The 26,096-nt window shown below is 46.9% G+C and overlaps 1 protein-coding gene and 1 pseudogene across 1 annotated transcript in view; both read left to right on the forward strand.

Annotated features, from left to right (window-relative positions):
- Positions 1-13,089, forward strand: part of LOC106563546 (mitochondrial glutamate carrier 1-like) — a 29,753-nt pseudogene extending 16,664 nt beyond the window's left edge.
- A 10,650-nt stretch (positions 13,090-23,739) lies between these two features.
- Positions 23,740-26,096, forward strand: part of LOC106562326 (synaptotagmin-7) — a 103,706-nt gene continuing 101,349 nt past the window's right edge. The window contains exon 1 of the mRNA XM_045689229.1: positions 23,740-24,184. Within this exon, the coding sequence (XP_045545185.1) occupies positions 24,151-24,184 (34 nt within the window). The 5' untranslated portion in view covers positions 23,740-24,150. The remainder of the gene's footprint in view (positions 24,185-26,096) is intronic.

The raw sequence follows: 26,096 nt of genomic DNA on the forward strand, positions 1-26,096 counted from the left end.
ATGCATTATTTGGTGTTCTACGTTGTACACAGAGGATATTTTTGCAGAATTGTGCATGCAGAGTCTAAATTTGGTGTTTGTCCCATTTTGTGAATTCTTGGTTGATGAGCGGACCCCAGACCTCACAACCATAAAGGGCAATGGGTTCTATAACTGATTCAAGTATTTTTAGCCAGATGTTAATTGGTATGTCATTTTATGTTCCTTTTGATGGCATAAAATGCCCTTCTTGCCTTGTCTCTCAGATCGTTCACAGCTTTTTGGAAGTTACCTGTGGCGCTGATGTTTAGGCCAAGGTATGTATAGTTTTTTGTGTGCTCTAGGGCAACGGTGTCAAGATGGAATTTGCATTTATGGTCCTGGCGACTGGACCTTTTTTGGAACACCATTATTTTTGTCTTACTGAGATTTACTGTCAGGGCCCAGGTCTGGCAGAATCTGTGCAGAAGATCTAGGTGCTGCTGTAGGCCCTTCTTGGTAGGAGGGCAACAACCCAGCAGCAGGACCGCTACCTCCGCCTTTGTGCAAGGAGGAGCAGGAGGAGCACTGCCAGAGCCCTGCAAAATGACCTCCAGCAGGCCACAAATGTGCATGTGTCTGCTCAAACGGTCAGAAACAAATTCGCCACTGACGCCCTGTGCTCTTCACAGGTGAAAGCAGGTTCACACTGAGCACATGTGACAGACGTGACAGAGTCTGGAGACGCCGTGGAGAACGTTCTGCTGCCTGCAACATCCTCCAGCATGACCGGTTTGGCGGTGGGTCAGTCATGGTGTGGGGTGGCATTTCTTTGGGGGGCCGCACAGCCCTCCATGTGCTCGCCAGAGGTAGCCTGACTGCCATTAGGTACCGAGATGAGATCCTCAGACCCCTTGTGAGACCATATGCTGGTGCGGTTGGCCCTGGGTTCCTCCTAATGCAAGACAATGCTAGACCTCATGTGGCTGGAGTGTGTCAGCAGTTCCTGCAAGAGGAAGGCATTGATGCTATGGACTGGCCCGCCCGTTCCCCAGACCTGAATCCAATTGAGCACATCTGGGACATCATGTCTCGCTCCATCCACCAACGCCACGTTGCACCACAGACTGTCCAGGGGTTGGTGGATGCTTTAGTCCAGGTCTGGGAGGAGATCCCTCAGGAGACCATCCGCCACCTCATCAGGAGCATGCCCAGGCATTGTAGGGAGGTCATACAGGCACGTTGAGGCCACACACACTACTGAGCCTCATTTTGACTTGTTTTAAGGACATTACATCAAAGTTGGATCAGCCTGTAGTGTGGTTTTCCACTTTAATTTTGAGTGTGACTCCAAATCCAGACCTCCATGGGTTGATCAATTGGATTTCCATTGATTATTTTTGTGTGATTTTGTTGTCAGCACATTCAACTATGTAAAGAAAAAAGTATTAAATAAGATAATTTCTTTCATTCAGATCTAGGATGTGTTGTTTAAGTGTTCCCTTTATTTTTTTGAGCAGTATATATGTTTAAGAGGGTGGGGCTGCATCTCTGTCTCACCCCACGGCCCGGTGGGAAGAAATGTGTGTGTTTTTTGCCTATTTTAACCGCACGCTTGTTGTTTGTGTACATGGATTTTATAATGTCGTATGTTTTCCCCCAACACCACTTTCCATCAATTTGTATAGCAGACTCTCATACCAAATTGATTCAAAGGCTTTTTTGAAATCAACAAAGCATGAGAAGACTTTGCCTTTGTTTTTGTTCTGTTTGTTTGTCAATTAGGGTGTGCAGGGTGAATACGTGGTCTGTCGTACAATAATTTGGTAAAAAGCCAATTTGACATTTGCTCAGTACATTGTTTTCACTGAGGAAATGTAAGTGTCTGATGTTAATGATAATGCAGAGGATTTTCCCAAGGTTGCTGTTGACGCATATCCCACGGCAGCTATTGGGGTCAAATTTGTCTCCACTTTTGTGGATTGGGGTGATCAGTCCTTGGGTCCAAATATTGGAGAAGATGCCAGAGCTAAGGATGATGTTAAAGAGCTTTAGAATAACCAATTGGAATTTGTTGTCTGTATATTTTATATTTTCATTGAGGATACCATCAACACCACAGGCCTTTTTGGGTTGGAGGATTTTTATTTTGTGCTGTAGTTCATTCAAGGTAATTGGAGAATCCAGTGGGTTCTGGTAGTCTTTAATAGTTGATTCTAAGATTTGTATTTGATCATGTATTTGTTTTTGCTGTTTGTTCTTTGTTATAGAGCCAAAAAGATTGGAGAAGTGGTTTACCCACACATCTCCATTTTGGATAGATAATTATTTGTGTTGTTGTTTGTTTAGTGTTTTCCAATTTTCCCAGAAGGGGTTAGAGTCTATGGATTCTTCAATTACATTGAGCTGATTTCTGACGTGCTGTTCCTTCTTTTTCCGTACTGTATTTCTGTATTGTTTTAGTGATTCACCATAGTGAAGGCGTAGACTCAGGTTTTCTGGGTCTCTATGTTTTTGGTTGGACAGGTTTCTCAATTTCTTTCTTATGTTTTTGCATTCTTCATCAAACCATTTGTCATTGTTGTTCATTTTCTTCAGTTTTGTATTTGAGATTTTTAGATTTGATAGGGAAGCTGAGAGGTCAAATATGCTCTTAAGATTTTCTACTGCCAAGTTTACACCTTCACTATTACAGTGGAACGTTTTGTCCAGGAAGTTGTCTAAACGGGATTTAATTTGTTGTTGTCTAATAGTTTTTTGGTACGTTTCCACACTAGATTCCTTCCATCTATAGCATTTCTTAAAATTACTCAGTTCCTTTGGCTTTGATGCCTCATGATTGAGTATTTCTCTGTTCAAGTAGACTGTGATTTTGCTCTGATCTGATAAGGGTTAAGTGGGCTGACTGTGAACACTCTGAGAGACTCTGGGTTGAGGTCAGTGACAAAGTAGTCTACAGTACTACTGCCAAGAGATGAGCTATAGGTGTACGTACCATAGGAGTCCCCTCGAAGCCTACCATTGACTATATACATACCCAGCATGCGACAGAGCTACAGGAGTTGTGACCCGTTTTTGTTGGTTATGTTGTCATAGTTGTGCCTATATGGGGGAAGGAATGCTGTCACCTCCAGGCAGGTGTTTGTCCCCCTGTGTGCTGAGGGTGTCAGGTTCTTGTCCGGTTCTGGCATTTAGGTCGCCACAGACTAGTGCATGTCCCTGGTCCTGGAAATGATTCATTTTCCCCCTCCAGGATGGAGAAGCTGTCTTCATTAAGGTATGGGAATTCTAGTGGGGGGATAATAGGTAGCACACAGGAGGACATCTTTCTCTGTTGAGATCATTTCCTTTTGAATTTCTAGCCAAATGTAAAATGTTCCTGTTTTGATCAATTTAATGGAGTGAGTTAGGTTTGCTCTATACCAAATTAGCATACCCCCTTAGTCCCTTCCCTGTTTCACACCTGGTAGTTTGGTGAATGGGACTGTAACCTAGAGGTTTATGAGGCAGATGACCTCAGGCCTCAGGATATACCAGAATGAGATAGTGAAGGCTTTGTGCTCTATAAAGTGTCCAATGTTGTTGGCCATGTGGTTTGGCCTCAGGCCAGTAAGTGTGAGCATAGCCTGCTGAGCATCTGGTACATGCCATTGGCTTGGGCTAGTGTAAGAGTGGGGGTTGGGCCTGTTTGCCTGCTCACGGCCTGAGCGTATGTGTGATTTCCATGTTGAGGCCCTCTTTGCGGGGGTGGGTTGCATGGGGTGGGTAGGAGGGGCATAGGTCTGATCTGAGGGGGCCTAAATGGGGTGTGGGCATGGTTGACTTGAGGGGGTGTTGATTGGTTGGGGTGGGTGTGTGGATGTGGCTGGTGGTGTAGTGGTCTGGATGTAGGTCCTCTCTGCGTGGGTCTTCTATGTGTAGGTCTCGGGGGGGGGGGTCCGCAGGTCTGGGAGAGTGTCTCGCTGGTCTGGGCGGGGTGTCTATTGATCTGTTGCTCCTGTGTGAGGTGTTGAGTTTGAGAGCAATGTACTTTACAGTCCGGGTGAAGGTGGGCACTGCTGCCTTGCATAGGTGGACCTGGTCATAAAGGCTGTTCAAGTCCAGGGTGGGGTCACGGGAAAAACTTGCTTTTACCTGCTGTATGGTAGCAGGGTGGAAGTCTTTTTGGTGTAGCAGGGTGGATATAACCACTTGTGCATTAGGGAAAGTAGAAGAAGCTTTTTCAATCACTCCCTTGAGTGCTGTGGCCACCCTTTCCTGCTGTGTTCTCAGGTCATTTGTGCTGTGTGTATTATTATGTGGCTAGGTGACCCTAGTTGGTCCTCAGACAGAAGGTCTAGGGCGCGTTGGGTGTTTGGACACCAGGGTTTAAACACACTGTGTTTGGGAAAAAGTTTTTTTCTTGTATATATTTCCTTTTTGTGTCCATAAGGAGTACAATCTATGTCTTGTGTATGTCCTCTGTGGGTGTGGGGTGGTTGTCAGGAGGGCTATCAGGGTGGCTGACAGGGGGGGGTGCTCAGAGGTGGTATGATCCCCTGGGCTTGGGGTTCTTCATTTGTCTGTCCCGCTGTGATGTTGACGTGGTCAGGGTCTGGGGTGGACTGTTCTGCTGTGGTGTCGAGACTTTTGTTGGGAGCTGAGGTGGGTTGTTCTGCCTGCTTCTCTGCGGGGGTGGCCACCTCTCTAGTGGGTTGTTCTCTGTCACACGACATCCCCCTCACCCTCTCCTCCAGCAGTCTGATCCTCTCCTCCATCCCCCTCTCCCTTTCTTCCAGCAGTCTGATCATCCCCCTCCATCCCCCTCACCCTCTCCTCCAGCAGTCTGATCCTCTCCTCCATCCCCCTCACCCTCTCCTCCAGCAGTCTGATCATCCCCCTCCATCCCCCTCACCCTCTCCTCCAGCAGTCTGATCCTCTCCTCCATCCCCCTCACCCTCTCCTCCAGTAGTCTGATCCTCTCCTCCATCCCCCTCACCCTCTCCTCCAACAGTCTGATCCTCTCCTCCATCCCCCTCCCCCTCTCCTCCAGCAGTCTAATCCTCTCCGCCATCCCCCTCTCCCTCTCCTCCAGCAGTCTGATCCTCTCCTCTAGTGCTCTGTTCTTCTCCTGCTCCTGCTTTTTCTCCTGTTGAAGTTGTCTCATCACAGTCCAGAGTGCAGATATATCTCTCTCCACCTCCAGCTCCCCGGGTCTGGTTAAGGGGGTGTTGTTGTGCTGGACTGTTGTCTGGGTCTGTGCTGACTGGAGTGTAATTACCTGCTGTTCCAGCTCCAACTGCCTTACCTCCAGCTGGGTGAATTTATTCTAAAACAAACTTGTAGCTTGCTTGTAGTATCTGATTGATTCTCTGAGGTCTTTGCACAGTAATCCTTAATGTTCACTACACAGGTCAGATTGCCTTATCAAGACCATCCGATCAGAGGGATACTTTGGCACGTACAGAGGTAGGACAAAATTGTGTGTGTGTGTGTGTGTGTGTGTGTGTGTGTGTGTGTGTGTGTGTGTGTGTGTGTGTGTGTGTGTGTGTGTGTGTTTGAGCATGTTCTTTGTTTATGACTCTGTGAATCTCTATTTCTTTGGCCATTAGGTGCTGCTGTGAACCTGACTCTGGTCACTCCAGAGAAAGCCATCAAACTAGCTGCCAATGACTTCTTTAGACAGCACCTGTCCAAGGATGGGTGTGTAGTGCTCAGAGGCCTCTTTCAAATACCTGCCTGTCAAATACAATCATACACCAGTCGAAACTGACTGGTTCACCAACCTCTTGCCCACTCTGATCTCTTTGAATAGATGTACTTGAAAGATGTAGTGTATACTACATCAGCTTTAACTAACTTCTTGTTTGGATTTGATATACATATCACAAATAGGATTCTACTAATATCTTCACTATGTGCTGGGGTCTACTGGTAATACATTAGAGGTATAAATATTTTGTAAACATACAGCATGGATGATAGGACCGATCCCCTAGGCCCTGCAGCATTATCCGCATGACATACCTGGGCTATCTTTAGCGTCCCTCAACATTTCCATGGGGACCAAAAACATGGCTGATAAATTATTGAGTGACCTGCGCTAGTGAATTATTAACATGTTTCTAAGACTGTGTGAGTGTGTGTGTGTCTGTGTGTGTGTGTGTGCATGTGTGCGTGTGTGTGTGTGTGTGTTTTTTTTATGTATGTTTCTTTATGTGTATCACTAAGAGTATGTTTATTGTTTTATGCATGTTTATGGTCATGTCCTTTGTGTATAGAAACAGAGAGTTTTGTTCAATGTATGTAAAACACTTGAGATAGCACCAGACCATCCAGAGAAATTAGCAAAGTCATTGAACTAAAATAATTATGACATTTGTTTTCTCTCTGTCAGAAGCTCACCCTGCTGAGGGAGATGCTGGTGGGTTGTGGTGCTGGTCCAGACAGCTGATGTTCTGAAAGAGCTGCAAAATCTGGATCCCTACAAATCAGCTGGGCTAGAAAATCTGGACCCTTTCTTCCTAAAATTATCCGCCTCCATTGTTGCAACCCCTATTACTAGTCTGTTCAACCTCTCTTTTGTAACGTCGGAGATTCCTAAAGATTTGAAAGCGGCCGTGGTCATCCCCCTCTTCAAAGGGGGAGACACTATAGACCCAAACTGTTACAGACCTATATCCATCCTGCCTTTCCTTTCTAAAGTCTTCAAAAGCCAAGTGAACAAACAGATCACCGGCCATTTCGAATCCCACCGTACCTTCTCCGCTGTGCAATCTGGTTTCCGAGCTGGTTACGGGTGTACCTCAGCCACACTCAAGGTCCTAAACGATATCATAACCGCCATCGATAAAAAACTACTGTGCAGCCGTCTTTATCGACCTGGCCAATGCTTTCGACTCTGTCAATCACCGTATTCTTATCGGCAGACTCAACAGCCTTGGTTTCGCCTGGTTTACCAACTACTTCTCAGATAGAGTTCAGTGTGTCAAATCGGAGGGCCTGTTGTCTGGACCTCTGGCAGTCTCTATGGGGGTGACACAGGGTTCAATTCTCGGACTGACTCTTTTCTCTGTATATATCAATGATGACGCTCTTGCTGCTGGTGATTCTTTGATCCACCTCCACGCAGACGACACCATTCTGTATACATCTGGCCCTTCTTTGGACACTGTGTTAACAAACCTCCAAACAAGCTTCAACGCCATACAGCACTCCTTCCGTGGCCCCCAACTGCTCTTAAATGCAAGTCAAATTAAATGCATGCTCTTCAACTGACGGTTCTGACTTAGAATATAGACAACTATAAATACCTAGGTGTCTGGCTAGACTGTAAACTCTCCCTCCAGACTCACATTAAGCATCTCCAATCCAAAGTTAAATCTAGAATCGGCTTCCTATTTCGCAACAAAGCCTCCTTCACTCATGCTGCCAAACATACCCTCGTAAAACTGACTATCCTACCGATCCTCGACTTCGGCGATGTCATTTACAAAATAGCCTCCAACACTTTACTCAGCAAATTGGATGGAGTCTATCAACATTGTCACCAAAGCCCCATATACTACCACCACTGCGACCTGTATGCTCTCGTTGGCTGGCCCTCGCTACATATTCGTCACCAAACCCATTGGCGCCAGGTCATCTGTAAGTCTTTGCTAGATAAAGCTCCACCTTATCTCAGCTCACTGGTCACCATAGCAACACCCAACCGTAGCACGCGCTCCAGCAGGTATATTTCACTGGTCATCCCCAAAGCCAACACCCTTTTTCCTTCCAGTTCTCTGCTGTCAATGACTGGAACAAATTGCAAAAATTACTGAAGTTGGAGACTTATATCTCCCTCACTAACTTTAAGCGTCAGCTGTCAGAGCAGCTTACTGACCGCTGCAGCTGTACACAGCCCATCTGTAAATAGCCCATCCAACCAACTACCTACCTCATCCCATTTCAGCTTTTGGTTTTCTGCTCTTTTGCACACCAGTATTTCTACTTGGAAATCCTCATCTGCACTCCAGTGTAATTGCTAAATTGTAATTACTTCGCTACTATTGGCCTATTTATTGCCTTACCTCCTTACTTAATTTGCACACACTGTATACAGATTTTTCCATTGTGTTATTGACTGTACGTTTGTTTATCCCATGTGTAACTCTGTATTGTTGTTTTTGTCGCACTGCTTTGCTTTATCTTGGCCAGGTCGCAATTGTAAATGAGAACTTGTTCTCTACTGGCCTACCTAGTTAAATAAAGGTGAAATAAAATACAAAAATAATAAAAAACATGTCAGGTAAACTCAGCTGGGGTATCAGCCTCAGACAGTTTTCTACTACCATCTTGTGGCTCAACAGAAGTTATGCACACTAGTTGTGTGTCTGCCTGGGTGTTTGAACTCTTCTGAAACACAGCCACAATGTCTCTCCATCTCTTTGTCTCTCCATCTCTTTGTCTCTCCATCGCTCTGTCTCTCCATCGCTCTGTCTCTCCATCTCTCTGTCTCTCCATCTCTCTGTCTCTCCATCTCTCTGTCTCTCCATCTCTTTGTCTCTCCATCTCTCTGTCTCTCCATCTCTCTGTCTCTCCATCTCTCTGTCTCTCCATCTCTCTGTCTCTCCATCTCTTTGTCTCTCCATCTCTTTGTCTCTCCATCTCTCTGTCTCTCCATCTCTCTGTCTCTCCATCTCTCTGTCTCTCCATCTCTCTGTCTCTCCATCTCTGTCTTTCCATCTCTCTGTCTTTCCATCTCTTTGTCTCTCCATCTCTTTGTCTCTCCATCTCTCCATCTCTTGGTGCAGGTCATCATCACTACTCCCATGGAGATGCTAAAGATCCAGTTACAGTATGCAGGGTGGATAGGTGAGAGATGGGTAGAAGAAGGAGAGAGGAGGTTGTATGTTCCCCTGTTCCCAGTCAATGTTTCATGACTAACCAATATCTTGTCAGCCAAACAAACACAAACAGATCACAGAGATCTGATCAGTTAGAACCAGTAACAACCAGCATTGTTATTGTATCAATGTAAAATTGTTATTTTATTGCTTGACCGCATTTGTGACTCTTCCTTGTGTTCCTGTGATTCCCCAAATGTATTTTTGTTTGCCAACCTCCTGAGGCATTCCTGCTTCTCTGTCCCTGATTGATGATGTCACACTGATGATACTGATGATGTTGTGTGTGTTATGACATATGTAGAGGCTCAGAGGAAGCTGATGTCCCAGGCTGTAGTTGGGCCCTGGGGGCCCAGTGGAGTTGAGGTCCCATACAGAAATGCAGCTCACCCGGAAGCTGCTGAAGATCCGGTGCATCGCAGAGCTCTATAAGGGCCTGGGGGCCACACTCCTGAGGTAATCTGCACAGAGACACAATGGAAGCCTTGCAAGAACACACACAAATTATCATGATTCACATTTGTTGGACCATACCTCTGTTCTCTTAGGGACGTGCCATTCTCCATAATCTACTTCCCCCTGTTTGCCAATCTGAACAGTCTTGGTGGCAGTGGGGCTGATGGTCCCACTCCCTTCTATGTGTCCTTTGCATCAGGCTGCTTCGCTGGCAGTACAGCTGCTGTGGTGGTCAGATGACGCAGATGCTAAGCTACAGGACTGTTTTGTTATCACAGACTGGAATATGTTCCGGGACTCATCCAATTTCATTGAGGAGTATACCACATCAGTCACCGGCTTCATCAATAAGTGCATCAATGACATTGTCCCCACAGTGACCGTACGTATATACCCCAACCAGAAGCCATGAATTGTAGGCAACATCCGCACTGAGCTAAAGGGTAGAGCTGCCACTTTCAAGGAGCCGGACTCTAACCTGGACACACACACACAAGAAATCCTACTATGCCCTCAGATGAACCAACAAACAGGCAAAGTGTAAATACACGACTAAGATTGAATCCTACTACACCGGCTCCAACGCTCGTCAGATGTGGCAGGACTTGCATACTATTACGGACTACAAAGGGAAGCCAAGTGACACAAGCCTACCAGATGAACTAAATTACTTCTATGCAAGCAACACTGAAGCATGGATGAGAGCACCAGCTGTTCCAGATCACGCTCGCCGCAGTTAGTAAGATCTTTTTTACTCCCTTTTTCTTCCCAATTTCGATCTTGTCTCATCGGTGCAACTCCCCAACGGGCTTGGGAGGCAAAGGTCATGTCATGCCTCCTCTGAAACATGACCCACCAAACCGTGCTTCTTAACACCTGCCCGCTTAACCCGGAAGCCATCCACACCAATGTGTTGGAGGAAAAACCACCAATTGTTCACCGCCCTATGGGACTCCCAATCTTGGGCAGTTCTGATACAGCCCAGGATTGAACCCGGGTCTGTAGTGATGACTCTAGCACTGCGATGCAGTGCCTAAGACCACTGTGCCACTCAGGAGGCACACGAGTAAGATCTTTAAACAGGTCAACATTCACAAGGCTGCAGGGCCAGACGGTTACCAGGACGTCTACTCCGAGTATGTGCTGACCAACTGGCAAGTGTCTTCACTGACATTTTCAACCTGTCCCTGGCCGAGTCTGTAATACCTACATGTTTCAAGCAGACCACCATAGTCCCTGTGCCCAAGAACACCAAGGTAACCTGCCTAAATGACTACCGACCCGTAGCACTCATGTCTGTAGCCATGAAGTGCTTTGAAAGGCTGGTCATGGCTCACATCAACACCATCAGCCCAGAAACCCTAGACCCACTACAATTTGCATACCGCCTCAACATATCCACAGATGACACAATCTCTACCACTCTCCACACTGCCCTTTCCATCCTGGACTAAATGAACAGTTACGTGAGAATGCTGTTCATTGACTACAGCTCAGCATTCAACACCATCGCGCCCTCAAAGCTCATCACTAAGCTAAGGACCCTGGGACTAAACACCTCCCTCATGTACTCCCTGCTCACCCATGACTGCGTGGCCAAGCACAACTCCAACACTATCATTAAGTTTGCAGACGACACAACAGTGATAGGCCTGATCACCGACAACGATGAGACAGCCTATAGGGAGGAGATCAGAGTTCTGAAAGTGTGGTGCCAGGACAACAACCTTTCCCTCAACGTGATCAAGACAAAGGAGATGATTGTGGACTACAGGAAAAGGAGGGCCGAGCACGTCCCCATTCTCATCGATGGGGCTGTACTGGAGCGGGTTGAGAGCTTCAAGTTCCATGGTGTCCACATCACCAACACACTATCATGGTCCAAACACACCAAGACAGTCGTGGAGAGGGCACGACAATGCCTATTCCCCCAAAGATTTGGCATGGGTCCTCAGATCCTCAAAAGGTTCTACAGCTGCACCATCGAGAGCATCCTGACTGGTTGCATCACTGCCTGTTATGGCAACTGCTCGGCCTCCGACCGCAAGGGGCTACAGAGGGTAGTGCGTACGGCCCAGTACATCACTGGGGCCAAGCTTCCTGCCATCCAGGACCTCTATACCAGTCGGTGTCAGAGAAAGGCACAAATGTATTTTTCTTAACTATTATTTTTCTTAAAACTGCATTGTTTGTTAAGGGCTTGTAAGTAACCATTTCACGGTAATGGTGACTGATGTGAATACAACATTTCACGGTGACTGATGTGAATACAACATTTCACACCTGTTGTATTCGGCGCATGTGACAAATAAAATGTGTTTTGATATGATTTGATTATGCCTGCCGTGTGCCCTGTAAACCAATTGATACAGTTTGTGTGTTTCAGTGATTAAGACCAGAACTCAGACCATGACACAGGGAAGTCAGGAGGACACCTACAGCGGAGTGACAGACTGCATCAAGTAACCTCTCCTTCTCACTCTAACTCTTCCACTGCTTCCCTCCTGGTTTTGACAGGCCTTTTCTGATCGATTATATCCATATTATCTGATGGTAGAACATTACAACATCTACTGGTACCATGAAATAAACGGAGAAGGCATTTTAGGCTAGAATATACAGTGCCAGTCAAAAGTTTGGACACACCTATTCATTCAAGGGTTTTTCTTTATTTTTACTATTTTCTACATTATAGAATATTAGTGAAGACATCAAAACTATGAAATAATACCTATTGTCACACCCTGATCGGTTTCACCTGTCTTTGTGATTGTCTTAACCCCCCTCCAGGTGTCTCCCATCTTCCCCGTGGTCCCCTGTGTATTTATACCGGTGTTCTCTGTTTGTCTGTTGCCAGTTCGTTTTGTTTCGTCAAGCCTACCAAGCCTACCTGTCTCTCAATTGTTCCCGTTTCCTAGTTTTCCCGGTGTTTCCCATTCTGCCTGCCCTGACCCTGAGCCTGCCTGCCGTCCTGTACCTTTTCCCCACCTTTCTGGATTACTGACTTTTGCCCGCCCTGAGCCTGCCTACCGTCCTGTACCTTTACCCCACCTATCTGTATTCCTGACCTCTGCCTGCCCTTGACCTGCCTTTTGCCTGCACCTGTTCGAATTAATAAACTGTTGTTACTTCGACATTGTCTGCGTCTGGGTCTTACCTGAAACGTGATACCTATTGAATCATGTAGTAAACAAAAAAATGTTAAACAAATGAAAATATATTTTATATATTATATTCTTCAAAGTAGCCACCCTTTGGCCAACCTCAACCCAATTGAGATGGTTTGGGATGAGTTGGACCGCAGAGTGAAGAAAAAGCAGCCAACAAGTGCACAGCATATGTGGGAACTCCTTCAAAAAAGAATTCCAGGTGAAGCTGGGTGAGAGAATGCCAAGAGTATGCAAAGCTGTCATCAAGGCAAAGGGTGGCTACTTTGAAGAATCTCAAATATAAAATCAATTTTGATTAGTTTAACACTTTTCAGGATACTACATGATTACATGGGGGTTATTTCATAGTTTTGATGTCTTCACTATTATTCTACAATTGAAAAACTAGTAAAAATAAAGAAAAACCCTTGAATGAGTAGGTGTATCCAAACTTTTGACTGGTACTGTAGATACACCACTATATCACGACCCTCTTGTCGAACAGGAAGATTCTGCGCCAAGGGGGTCCCTCTGCTTTCCAGAAGGGGGTGTACTGCCGTGCTCTGGTCATTGCTCCCCTCTTTGGCATCGCACAGGTGGTCTACTTCCTGGGAGTGGAAGAGTTCCTTCTCAGCTTCCTGCCTCAACGGAACAACTAGTCTTGCACTCTCATACACAGCCCACACTGGAGCCAGGTAATCTGGTACCTTCCTCTCATACACAGCCCACACTGGAGCCAGGTAATCTGTTACTTTCCTCATACACAGCCCACACTGGAACCAGGTAATCTGTCACTTTCCTCTCATACACAGCCCACACTGGAACCAGGCAATCTGTCACTTTCCTCTCATACACAGCCCACACTGGAGCCAGGTAATCTGTTACTTTCCTCATACACAGCCCACACTGGAACCAGGTAATCTGTCACTTTCCTCTCAGACACAGCCCACACTGGAACCAGGTAATCTGTCACTTTCCTCTCAGACACAGCCCACACTGGAGCCAGGTAATCTGTTACTTTCCTCATACACAGCCCACACTGGAGCCAGGTAATCTGTTACTTTCCTCATACACAGCCCACACTGGAACCAGGTAATCTGTCACTTTCCTCTCATACACAGCCCACACTGGAACCAGGCAATCTGTCACTTTCCTCTCATACACAGCCCACACTGGAGCCAGGTAATCTGTTACTTTCCTCATACACAGCCCACACTGGAACCAGGTAATCTGTCACTTTCCTCTCAGACACAGCCCACACTGGAACCAGGTAATCTGTCACTTTCCTCTCAGACACAGCCCACACTGGAGCCAGGTAATCTGTCACTTTCCTCTCAGACACAGCCCACACTGGAGCCAGGTAATCTGTCACTTTCCTCTCAGACACAGCCCACACTGGAGCCAGGTAATCTGTCACTTTCCTCTCAGACACAGCCCACACTGGAACCAGGTAATCTGTCACTTTCCTCTCAGACACAGCCCACACTGGAACCAGGTAATCTGTCACTTTCCTCTCAGACACAGCCCACATTAGCCAAAGCCCTAAGGAGTTAGTCAGTCAGACAGAACGGTGTGTGTGTTCTAGACCAAAGTTTGTCCTCTGCAGAGAGCTGATCTGGGGTGTATTCAGGATTACCAAAGATAACATAAGATGTTGGCAGATGTTGGAAACAATGTACTCAAGCTGTGTGCCTAGAAAGAGTCAACATTGCCTGCAGCAAACGTAGCTGGTTGGTGACTTTGGTGATTACACACCAAACACAACTTGCTGCCCAGCCACCATGTTGGCACCATTTTGTGACTAGATGTCAGTTCAGGTACCTGCCTGAATTTGGCTGATAGAAACTCTCCTTTTCGTGGGCAAAATGTTTTCCATTTGGAGTAAACGGTTTTTGTTAGAAAACATTTTGCAACAGACAAAACGTTTTGCAACAGAATCTGCGAAATGAATACAACCCAGGTGTCATGATTATATTTAGGAGAAGTAGAGGAGTCAGGCGCAGGACACAGGGATCAATGTAAACAAACGTGTTTACTTAAATAATCAATAAGTCTTCTCCGAGGACAATACATATCGTGGAGAAAACACCTCCGTTCACACACAACAGGAATCAATTACCGACAAGACAAACAGGAAATGCAAAGGTTTAAATAATAAACATAATTAGGGAAAATCAAAACAGGTGTACACAATAAAGACAAAACCAAACGAACAGTGAAACATCGATCGGTGGCAACTAGTAAGCCGGTGACGTCGACCGCCGAACGCCGCCCGAACAAGGAGAGGGGTCGACTTCGGCGGGAGTCGTGACAGTACCCCCCCGACGCGCGGCTCCAGCAGCGCGCCGACACCGGCCTCGGGGACGACCCGGAGGACGGGGAGCAGGGCGATCCGGAAGGAAGCGGTGAAAATCCTGGATTAATGACGGATCCAGGATGTCTTCCGCCGGTACCCAGCTTCGCTCCTCCGGGCCATACCCCTCCCACTCCACGAGGTACTGAAGGCCCCCCGCCCGACGTCTGGAGTCCATAATGGCTCGTACGGTATATGCCGGGGCCCCCTCGATGTCCAGAGGGGGCGGAGGAACCTCCCGTACCTCCGACTGCAGGAGCGGACCAGTCACCACCGGCCTGAGGAGAGACACATGGAACGGGGGATTAATATGATAATCAGGGGGAAGTTGTAACCTATAACAAACTTCGTTCAATCTCCTCAGGACTTTAAATGGCCCCACAAACCGCGGACCCAGCTTCCGGCAGGGCAGGTGAAGGGGCAGGTTTCGGGTCGAGAGCCAGACCCGATCCCCCGGTGCATAAACCGGGGCCTCACTGCGGTGGCTGTCGGCACTCGCCTTTTGGCGCCTGATGGCTCGTTGAAGACGTACATGGGCAGCGTTCCATGTCTCCTCCGAGTGCCGAAACCATTCATCCACCGCAGGAGCCTCGATCTGGCTCTGATGCCATGGTGCCAGGACCGGCTGATACCCTAGCACACACTGAAACGGGGTAAGGTTAGTGGAAGAGTGTCGTAGGGAATTTTGGGCCATCTCCGCCCAAGGGATAAATGATGCCCACTCTCCCGGCCGGTCCTGGCAATAGGACCGTAGAAACCTACCCACCTCTTGGTTGACTCTTTCCACCTGCCCGTTACTCTCGGGGTGGAACCCTGAGGTAAGACTGACCGAGACCCCCAGGCGTTCCATAAACGCCCTCCAGACTCTAGACGTAAATTGGGGACCCCGATCAGAGACTATATCCTCAGGCACCCCGTAGTGCCGGAATACATGGGTGAAAAGGGCCTCCGCAGTCTGTAGGGCCGTAGGGAGACCGGGCAAAGGAAGGAGACGGCAGGACTTGGAAAACCGATCCACAACGACCAGGATCGTGGTGTTACCCTGTGACGGGGGAAGATCCGTCACGAAATCCACCGATAGGTGTGACCATGGTCGTTGCGGAACGGGAAGGGGTTGTAATTTCCCTCTGGGCAGATGTCTAGGTGCCTTGCACTGTGCGCATACTGAACAGGAGGAGACATAAACCCTCACGTCCTTGGCTAACGTGGGCCACCAGTACTTCCCCGTAAGGCAGCGCACCGTCCGACCTATACCAGGATGACCAGAGGAGGGTGATGTGTGGGCCCAACAGATCAAACGATCGCGAACATCAAACGGCACGTACACGCGCCCAACGGGACACTGGGAGGGAGTGAGTTCTGCACGTGACGCCCGTTCGATGTCCGCGTCCACCTCCCATACCACCGGTGCCATCAGGCATGAGGCTGGAATTATGGGAGTGGGCTCTGTGGACCGCTCCTCTGTATCATACAGCCGGGACAGTGCGTCTGCCTTGACGTTCTGGGAACCTGGTTTGTAGGAAAGAGTGAAAACAAAGCGTGTGAAAAACATAGCCCACCTAGCCTGGCGAGGGTTCAGTCTCCTCGCTGCCCAAATATACTACAGATTTCGGTGGTCAGTCCAAATGAGGAAAGGGTGTCTAGCCCCCTCAAGCCAATGTCTCCACGCTTTCAGAGCCCCGACAACAGCTAACAACTCCCTATCCCCCACGTCATAGTTTCGCTCTGCCGGGCTGAGCTTCTTCGAAAAGAAAGCACAGGGGCGGAGTTTTGGTGGGTTACCCGAGCGCTGAGATAGCACAGCCCCTATTCCAGCCTCGGATGCATCCACCTCAACTATGAACGCTAAGGAGGGATCAGGATGCGCCAGCACTGGAGCCGTGGTAAACAGAGCCTTCAGGTTACCAAAAGCTCTGTCTGCCTCAGCCGACCACCGCAACCGCACCGGTCCCCCCTTCAGTAAGGAGGTAATGGGAGCCGCCACCTGGCCAAAGCCCCGGATAAACCTCCGGTAGTAGTTGGCAAACCCTAAAAACCACTGCACCTCCTTTACCGTGGTTGGAGTCGGCCAATTACGCACGGCTGAAATGCGGTCAGTCTCCATCTCTACCCCTGACGCGGACAAACGGTACCCAAGGAAGGAGACGGACTGTTGAAAGAACAGACATTTCTCCGCCTTGACGTAAAGGTCATGCTCCAACAGTCGACCAAGCACTGTACGCACAAGGGACACATGCTCAGCGCGGGTGGTGGAGTATATGAGAATATCATCTATATACACCACTACACCCCGCCCGTGCAGGTCCCTGAAGATCTCATCCACAAATGAAGACGGATGGAGCATTCATTAACCCATACGGCATGACAAGGTACTCATAGTGCCCAGATGTAGTGCTAAATGCCGTCTTCCACTCATCCCCTCCCCTGATACGCACCAGGTTGTACGCGCTCCTGAGGTCCAATTTTGTGAAGAAGCGCGCCCCGAGCAATGACTCTGTCATACTGGCGATCAGAGGTAGCGGGTAACTGTATTTCACAGTAATCTGGTTCAAACCTCGATAGTCAATGAACGGGTGTAAACCTCCATCCTTCTTCTTCAACAAAAAATAAGCTCGAGGAGACAGGTGAAATGGAGGGCCGAATGTATCCCTGTCCCAGAGATTCAGCGACATATGTTTCCATAGCCGCCGTCTCCTCCTGTGACAGAGGATACACGTGACTCCTGGGAAGTGCAGCACCCTCCAGGAGATTTATCGCACAATCTCCCGGTCGATGGGGTGGTAATTGAGTCGCCTTCCTTTTACAGAAGGCGATTGCCAAATCGGCATATTCGGGAGGAATGTGCAAGGTGGAAACCTGGTTTGGACTTTCCACCGTAGTGGCACCTAAGGAAACACCTAAACACCTCCCTGAACACTGACAGGACCATCCCTTGAGAACCCTCTGTTGCCACGAAATAATAGGATCATGAGAAGCCAACCAGGGAAGCCCCAACACAACGGGAAACGCAGGAGCGTCAATCAGAAAGAGACTAATACTCTCTTCATGACTCTCCTGCGTCACCATAGCAATGGGAACTGTGACCTCCCTAATTAGCCCAGACCCCAAAGGACGACTATCTAGGGCATGTATAGGGAAGGGAACATCAACGGGAACAATAGGAATCCCTAATCTATTGGCCAAAGACCGATCTATAAAGTTCCCAGCTGCGCCTGAATCTACTAGCGCCTTATGCTGGTAATGCGGGGAAAACCCCGGAAATCTTATAGATAACCACATGTGAGCAACAGGGGGGTCTGGGTGAGTCGTGTGCCTACTCACCTGAGATGAACCACCAGTGTTCCGCCTACCACCTCGATTACCTGGAAAACCTCCCCAGCACCGACCAGCAGTGTGTCCTCTGCGGTCACCTCTGGTGCATGGAACGGTTTCCCCTCCGGTCTCCCTAGTACCAGCCCCGCCCAACTCCATCGGTGTTGGGTCTAAGGGACTGGAGGATGGAACCAACGGACCCCGATCTGGACGTCCGCGGGAGGCCAGCAGGTTATCCAGCTGAATAGATAAGTCCATCAGCTGGTTCAGGTGGATGGTGGTGTCCCTGCAGGCTAGCTCCCTACGAACGTCCTCTCGCAAACCACACCTGTAGTGATCGATCAGGGCCCGCTCATTCCATCCTGCACCAGCCGCCAGAGTTCTAAAATCCAGTGCGAACTCCCGAGCGCTCCTCATCTCCTGCTTTAAATGGAACAAGCGCTCTCCCGCCGCTTTTCCGTCTGGTGGATGATCAAATACTGCCCGAAAGCGGCGGGAGAAGTCCTCGTAGTTATTCCGAGTCGGGTCTTCCACCTCCCAGATGGCGTTGGCCCACTCTAGGGCTTTACCAGTCAAACAGGAGATGAGGGCGCTCACTCTCTCGCGTCCCGAGGGTGGCGGCTGGAGTAGGAACCCCTGACACCCGGCAGCTGCTCCGTCATACGCTCCCGGGAGCGAGAGCCGAATCCCACCGGATCCAGACGGCGGCTGGATAGGATCCAGAGGTGTGCCGGGCGGTGGTGTGGCTGGGTCAACGGGACATCCTCTCTTCTCCACTCTCTCCATGGTCCGTAGCACGCAATCCATGGCAGTTATAAGCTCCTGGATCATACTCGCCTGCTGCTGAACGCGCTCCTCTATCTGAATAGGCGAACTGGCTGCTCCTGCTGACTCCATTGTGGTCGGTAATTCTGTCATGATTATATTTAGGAGAAGTAGAGGAGTCAGGCGCAGGACACAGGGATCAATGTAAACAAACGTGTTTACTTAAATAATCAATAAGTCTTCTCCGAGGACAATACATATCGTGGAGAAAACACCTCCGTTCACACACAACAGGAAACAATTACCGACAAGACAAACAGGAAATGCAAAAGTTTAAATAATAAACATAATTAGGGAAAATCAAAACCGGTGTACACAATAAAGACAAAACCAAACGAACAGTGAAACATCGATCGGTGGCAACTAGTAAGCCAGTGACGTCGACCGCCGAACGCCGCCCGAACAAGGAGAGGGGTCGTCTTCGGCGGGAGTCGTGACACCAGGGTTCTGAGAGTGGCCCTTCACTCACAGCACTCAGCCAGAGTCAAGTCATCAAATCAAAAAGATAAAAACCCACCCTTGACATTTGTGCAAGCCCATCGCGATTAACATTACTGAAAGGTACATTTGTAGACCTTGTATGACCCTGTATCATAGTAACCTAGATTCTATATTGTGCTGGTTCTTCACTGGACCGTTATTCCCTCTTCTCAGGAGGACACATGCACGTCCAAGCACTTCTATGTCGCCACCCCTCTTCCCTCCCCTGTAGATATGGTGGGTGTTGGGTTATCAGTTGGAGTTGTGAATATGGATGTGCACTGAAGGTGTAAAACAGACTGACAGCTATTTTATTATTCATTTGAGGTAAAATAAGAACAGAAAAAATGTATTCCTCTCGTATATATTGCTGTCTGAAAAAAATGAATGGGATTGTGCTACCCGTGTTGCCTTGTGATTCTTTCTCTCTATTTGTGTGACAGCCTTTGGTGTGTGGTTTGTCCTCATTCTACCGTAACAAGTCTCAAGGAAATCTGAAGAGGCCCCCTGGACTGTGGTAACCAAGGAAACAATGGAGGGAGTGCTTCACCAAATTAATCTCTCAGTATCTCGCTGTCTCTGTCGGCCTGTCTCATTCCTACGGAACCATGTGTCCATCCAATAGCCAGATTCTCTAGTTCACATGGGCATGGCTGTCCTTGTGTCCTGTTGCTTTCTTGGCATTGTCTCCTTTGGAGGAGATCCATTTCCCACCTGCAGTATTTGTCTTTCTCCACTCCCATGGATACCACTCAGATCCCATTTGAAAACAAACAAGCAGAGACACTGTGTATAGAGGACACATTATTTACACCTTCCATTGTTATGTGATTATTACAGTGTTAGCATCTGTCCAGTAGATGGAGCAGGTGCAAGCAGGCATGCATTTAATGTATACTACATTTCATAGAATTTAATACAATTACAAGAAGGAGATGTAATGTTTGTACTATGATTATTATTGATATTATTAATTATTAATAATCATTCTAATATCTTATTATTATGTACTTTGTATGCTCCACAGGTGAATATGGCTAATACAGGGTGGAGTCAAGGAACAGGGTAAACCAATAAGAAATGGGAAGAAGGGAAGGGAGGAGAAGAGGGAGAGATGAGAGATGGGGAGATCGAGGCACTCAACCAAATCAGGGCATTGATTACAAAAGAAGTGAGTGCCCGGAGGGTGAGAATCTACTGCCAAGGACTGTCAAACACACACAGACCAGAGGGGATGTAGATGCCCCACCATCATTTAGATCAATTTCATCATATCAATCTAGATCCAATTTATCGTAGGCCTACTGTCACAGGCAGTGCCATACATTTCACTTTCATAAGACTTAAATTGCCTTCCTAGTGATCAATTAGCTTATTTACTATGACATTTCATATGTTGAGAAATTACATTCTCAAGGGGAATTGCAATAGCTATATTATTCACTCTGTTCCAGGGGAATGGGAGAGCATGGTGTGTAAATGGCTCGTGAAATGACCTCTACCTCCTTTGATGGGGTATAACAGGCAGGAATGTGTCTCAGGGCTATGAAAGTGGAAGAAATTGTACCAGCAAGTATGGTTGAAATGTATAGGGATATCTACTGTATGTAACTAAGCAATCTAAATCTGTTACGGTTCTGTTGTCATTATTTGCAATCTACAGAACAGTAAATGGCACTGGTTCATCAACAATTAATTTACTGTAAAATTGACATAACATTTTAGAAAACTGCACTTTATAGGTCTACATTAGCTTTTTCCCCCCAGCAGATTGGTATTGGGGAAAGCTGGTGGCTGCAAAATGACAATGTCAATGAAAACCCTTGAGGATCAAAGCATTGCTGAAGTTGCGTTGATGAAAGAGTTGCCTTGAGTTCGGAGGCGACAATGTGACAGGCTAATTAATATTCATGCTAGAGATATGAGAGAGAGAGAGAGAGAGAGAGAGAGATATGAGAGAGAGAGAGAGAGAGAGAGAGAGAGAGAGAGAGAGATGGAGAGAGATGGAGAGAGAGAGAGAGAAAGAGGTGGAGAGAGAGAGAGAGATATGGAGAGAGATATGGAGAGAGATGGAGAGAGGTTTTGGAATACTTGTTTGAGATCCAGCGTGCAGCTCTGAGTGGGCTGTAACCTACACTCTAAAAAATGCTAGGTTAAAAACAACTCAATTTGTGTAACGCCCTGGCCATAGAGAGGGGTTTTTTGTTCTTTATTTTGGTTAGGCCAGGGTGTTACATTGGGTGGGCGTTCTATGTTCCTTTTTCTATGTTTTGGTATTTCTTTGTTTTGGGCCATGTGTGTGGCTCCCAATCAGGCACAGCTGAAGCTCGTTGCTGCTGATTGGGAGTCACACATAAGGAGCATGATTTTCCTTTGGGTTTTGTGGGTAATTGTTTCTGTTTTGAGTATTTTCCTAACAGGACTGTTTGCTGTCGTTTTTGTTCATTTTGTAGTGTTCTCTTGTTTTTTTAATTAAAATTCTAATGATGAACACATCCTCTGCTGCACCTTGGTTCCCTCTTCCAGACAGCGTTACAATTTGGCTTATTTGGTAACCCTGCGCTGGGTAAATATTGGACAGACCACACGCTAGGTTATTTTGAGTTGCGTTAATAACCCAACATGTTTGGTTGCTTGGATTACCAAACATGGGTTAATTCAACCATCAATTGGTTTTTTATTCACTTTCATGCTGGGTCTTTTTTAATGTAATTCTAGGTTATTTTAAGGAGACTTGGCCTATTATGGGTGTGGCTTTAATATAGTTATTTTTGGCCACCCATGAGAGTAAATGTCATTCTGGTTAATCAATGTAAGTTTGTATATTACAAAATAAAATGTTTCTTGAATATTGTTGCAAATTACATATTTTAATCTAAAGTTAATAACATTATAATGGCAGCAGGTAGTCTAGCGGTTAAGAGCGATGGGCCAATAACCAAAAGGTTGCTGGTAGGAATCCCAGAGTTGGAGAAGTGGAAAAAGGTGGTGTTCTGCCCTTGAGCAAAGCAGTTTCTTGTGTGTCTCAAGAATGGTCTACCACCCAAATGACACCCAGTCAACTTGACACAACTGTGGTAATCGTTGGAGTCAACATGGGCCAGCATCACTGTGGAACGATTTCAACACCTTGTAAAGTCAATGCCCTGACGAATTGAGGCTGTTCTGAGGGCAAAAGTGTGCAACTCAATAATAAAAAGGTGTTCCTAATGTTTTGTACACTCAGTGTCAGTGAGCGAGAGCGATGCCAGACAGACAACTGAGTTCTGGGACAGAGAAAGCATTATCTTGCAGCCAAAAGGCTTACAATGAGACAGGAAGAGGCACATGGCCAGCATCGCTCCAAGGATCAGCATATCAACTCGAATCTCATGGAGTTGTCATTGGCTTCCATTATTATTGAGCACTCAAGGTTAAGGAATGGAAGATGAGTGAGACAAAAGTAGATGCTTATGCATAGACCATCTTGTAGGCCTACAACCCAGTCGCTTTAGCACATTTTGTTTGAAACATTTTAAATGTAAAATTAGAGTAAGAATGTTTCTCAATTTTATATGGGCTAGCCTACTTATCAATATCAATTAAATGCGTAATTGATAGCCCACGTCATTAAATACTTGGCATGTGGTCAAATGAAGATGCGTAAATAAGATTAGGCTACACCAAACTTTAATAGGCCTTCATAAAATAACAATTATTGAATGTACTGTTTGCCATTCGTTGTTCTACAACACTAGGGACCGCTGGTGAGCCATGTCAGTCATGTTGCTACGGGTGGACGTGAGCGGTGAGTAAATCAACTTTTCGTATTGGCTATAACAGTCTTATGGCGAACACAGATTGACTGTTAAAAATAACAGGCTCAAGGAATCGAGGATGAAGCAACGCTTATCACACAAAAATGTGAAGGATGGTAGGCTACAGCATGTGCGCGCGAGAAAAGGCAACCGTTTCTCACGCACGACCCCCCAATTAATTTGCCACCTGCAATTGGGAGTCACTGACAACCTGTCGCCCGTAGACTACCAACCAGACCAGGCTGAGACTACACATCTACAGACACCTATTCTCACATTTCCAGTTTGAGGCCACAAAGGCACACACATTTCCAGGTCTCTTTTTGTGGTGAATCAATCCCTCTCTCGCCCCCTCTATATGTATTAGCCATCTGAGACGGTTTCTGTAATTCTCAAAGGACATGCTTATGAAATGAAGGGATTATAATGATAATAGTGATTGAGGTGAGGATAAGGATGGTGATATAATGGTGATTGTAGACTAACATCTAACTAGGTCGAACGAGGAGCGTACAATTTGGTGACGATTAAGTCCCTTAAAAAATAGGCAACATTAAAGTGTATGGTTCCATCAGCTGACTGGAACCATAGCCCGAACACGGATTTTGACTCCAGCTGCGGGTACTTTGCACGGACTGCTTTCACGTCACCCCGCCCGTCTGCCGTCTGCCCGTCTCCTCCCTGCAATCTTATTGCGACCATCTCTTTTGAGCGGCTCTGAACTGGAGAGAGAGAGATACTAAATAGATTCAGCCACCAACATTACCTACCTGCGCGAGCGAATTACGGGGAGGACGCTCAAGTACGCGCGCGTCCACGCGCACTCGCTGAGTAGCAAGACAATATAAGGCAATAAATAAAAAGCTAAATTGGAATTGGAGTTTTCAACACGAAGGCTATTCCTTAAAAATTAAAATAGAAGAATACAGCTTTACTGAAAAAAAGCAACAGCCATGCATCTAAACAGAGAAGAAGGGAACAGCAAAGGTGAGAGAAAGACCTACATTTATATTTTCCATGCCAGACTGTCTGTCTCCCTTTTAGGCTAGTTTGTTTGAGGCTCTTATGATCGTTCAAAAATGCCCTTGAGTATGATTTGTTGGTCTTAAGTAATGATGCTGGGAGTCATCGCCACAACACAAGCAGCATGTTATTGCTGATTTTACTAGTGTCATCTCTATCACAATGCATAGCCCATGATTTTGTTTACTCGTAACATTCCTTGTCATCTGCCTGGAGGCTACCTCATCGTTCATAGACCGCACCAAAGGCAATTGTGTAGATGGAATGACTACAATTTGGCTGGCAGCATGGAGACTCGGGTGTAAGATAAAGATGCTTGTGCACTTGTTGTTCTCTCAGTATTGTTAACGTTAGCCTACATGCCCGAGTGTCACCGGTTTTTAAGTCAGCTAAACTGAGCGGCAAAGCACACAAGGTCATCTCATCTCCTATCATGTCCACGGGTGTTTGTGTCCCTGTCTGAGAGAAAGAGAGAGAGAGGAGCATATTGTATGTGTGTGCGTGTGTGTGTGTGGGGGGGGGGGGATGCACCTATTTAAGAAATGTATCCCACGTGCATCGGGGGCGTGACAGGTTACATGGAGAAGTAGTGGCCCTCTTCCCGCCCCTAAGTGTCTCCCCTGGTGGCAAGCAGTAGGCTGCACACCTTGACAGCAAACACCTGCTGCTCAGGGAGAGAAATGTGTGAACTGAATGATCCTCTGTGAAGACTGTCAGTAAACGTGAAATGGCTGAAAACAGCTTTATTCATTCATGGCCTCATTATGGCAGTGAAAAATGCACTTCCAATAAATCACCCAGTTCCAATAAATATTATTGGCTGTAGTCTGGATAAATAAGAAGGCCTAGTTCTATAAACACTGTGTCCCTTTGAACATCCCTTTTGTGACAGATCACTTGCAAAATAGGCCTATATATTGAGGGTCATTTACAGAGAGGATGGTGTCTGGAACAAGTGGGTTTCTGAACACTGTACTCTATAAAATGACCTAAATCTATCCACATAATATAGCAAAAGCAAATATTGCAAACTTTCATGAACACAGAAAATGTGAGATTTGTTCATTTTCCATCATCCACTCTAGAATTACTGGCTTATTTACTGGAGTTCCTACACTGCATGGCCAAAAGTATGTGGACACCTGCTCGTTGAACATCTCATTCCAAAGTCATGGGCATTAATCTGGATTTGCTGCCATGACAGCCTCCACTTTTCTGGGAAGGCTTTCCACTAGATGTTGGAACATTGCTGCGGGGACTTGCTTCCATTCAGCCACAAAAGCATTAGTGAGGTCGGCACTGATGTTGGGCGATTAGGCCTGGCTCGCAGTCTGCGTTCCAATTCATCCCAAAGGTGTTCAGTGGGGTTGAGGTCAGAGCTCTGTGCAGGCCAGTCAAGTTCTTCCACACTGATCTCGACAAACCATTTCTGTGTGGACCTTGCTTTGTGCATGGGGGCATTTTCATTCTGAAACAGGAAAGGCCCTTCCCCAAACTGTTGCCACAAAGTTAGAAGCACAAAATTGTCTAGTATGTCATTGTATGCTGTAGCATTAAGATTTCCCTTCACTGGAACTAAGCTGCCTAGCCCGAACCATGAAAAACATCCCCAGACCATTATTCCTCCTCCACCTAACTTTACAATTGGCACTATGCATTGGGGCAGGTAGTATTCTCCTGGCATCCACCAAACCCAGATTTGTCCTTCATAGTGCTAGATGGTGAAGCGTGATTCATCACTTCAGAGAACACATTTCCACTGCTCCAGAGTCCAATGGCAGAGAGCTTTATACTACTCCAGGCGAAGCTTGGCATTGCACATAGTGATCTTAGGCTTGTGTGCGGCTGCTCTGCCATGGAAGCCCATTTCATGAAG

The sequence above is a fragment of the Salmo salar genome, chromosome ssa11, assembly GCF_905237065.1.
Source record: "Salmo salar chromosome ssa11, Ssal_v3.1, whole genome shotgun sequence".
In the NCBI taxonomy this organism is placed as follows: domain Eukaryota; kingdom Metazoa; phylum Chordata; class Actinopteri; order Salmoniformes; family Salmonidae; genus Salmo; species Salmo salar.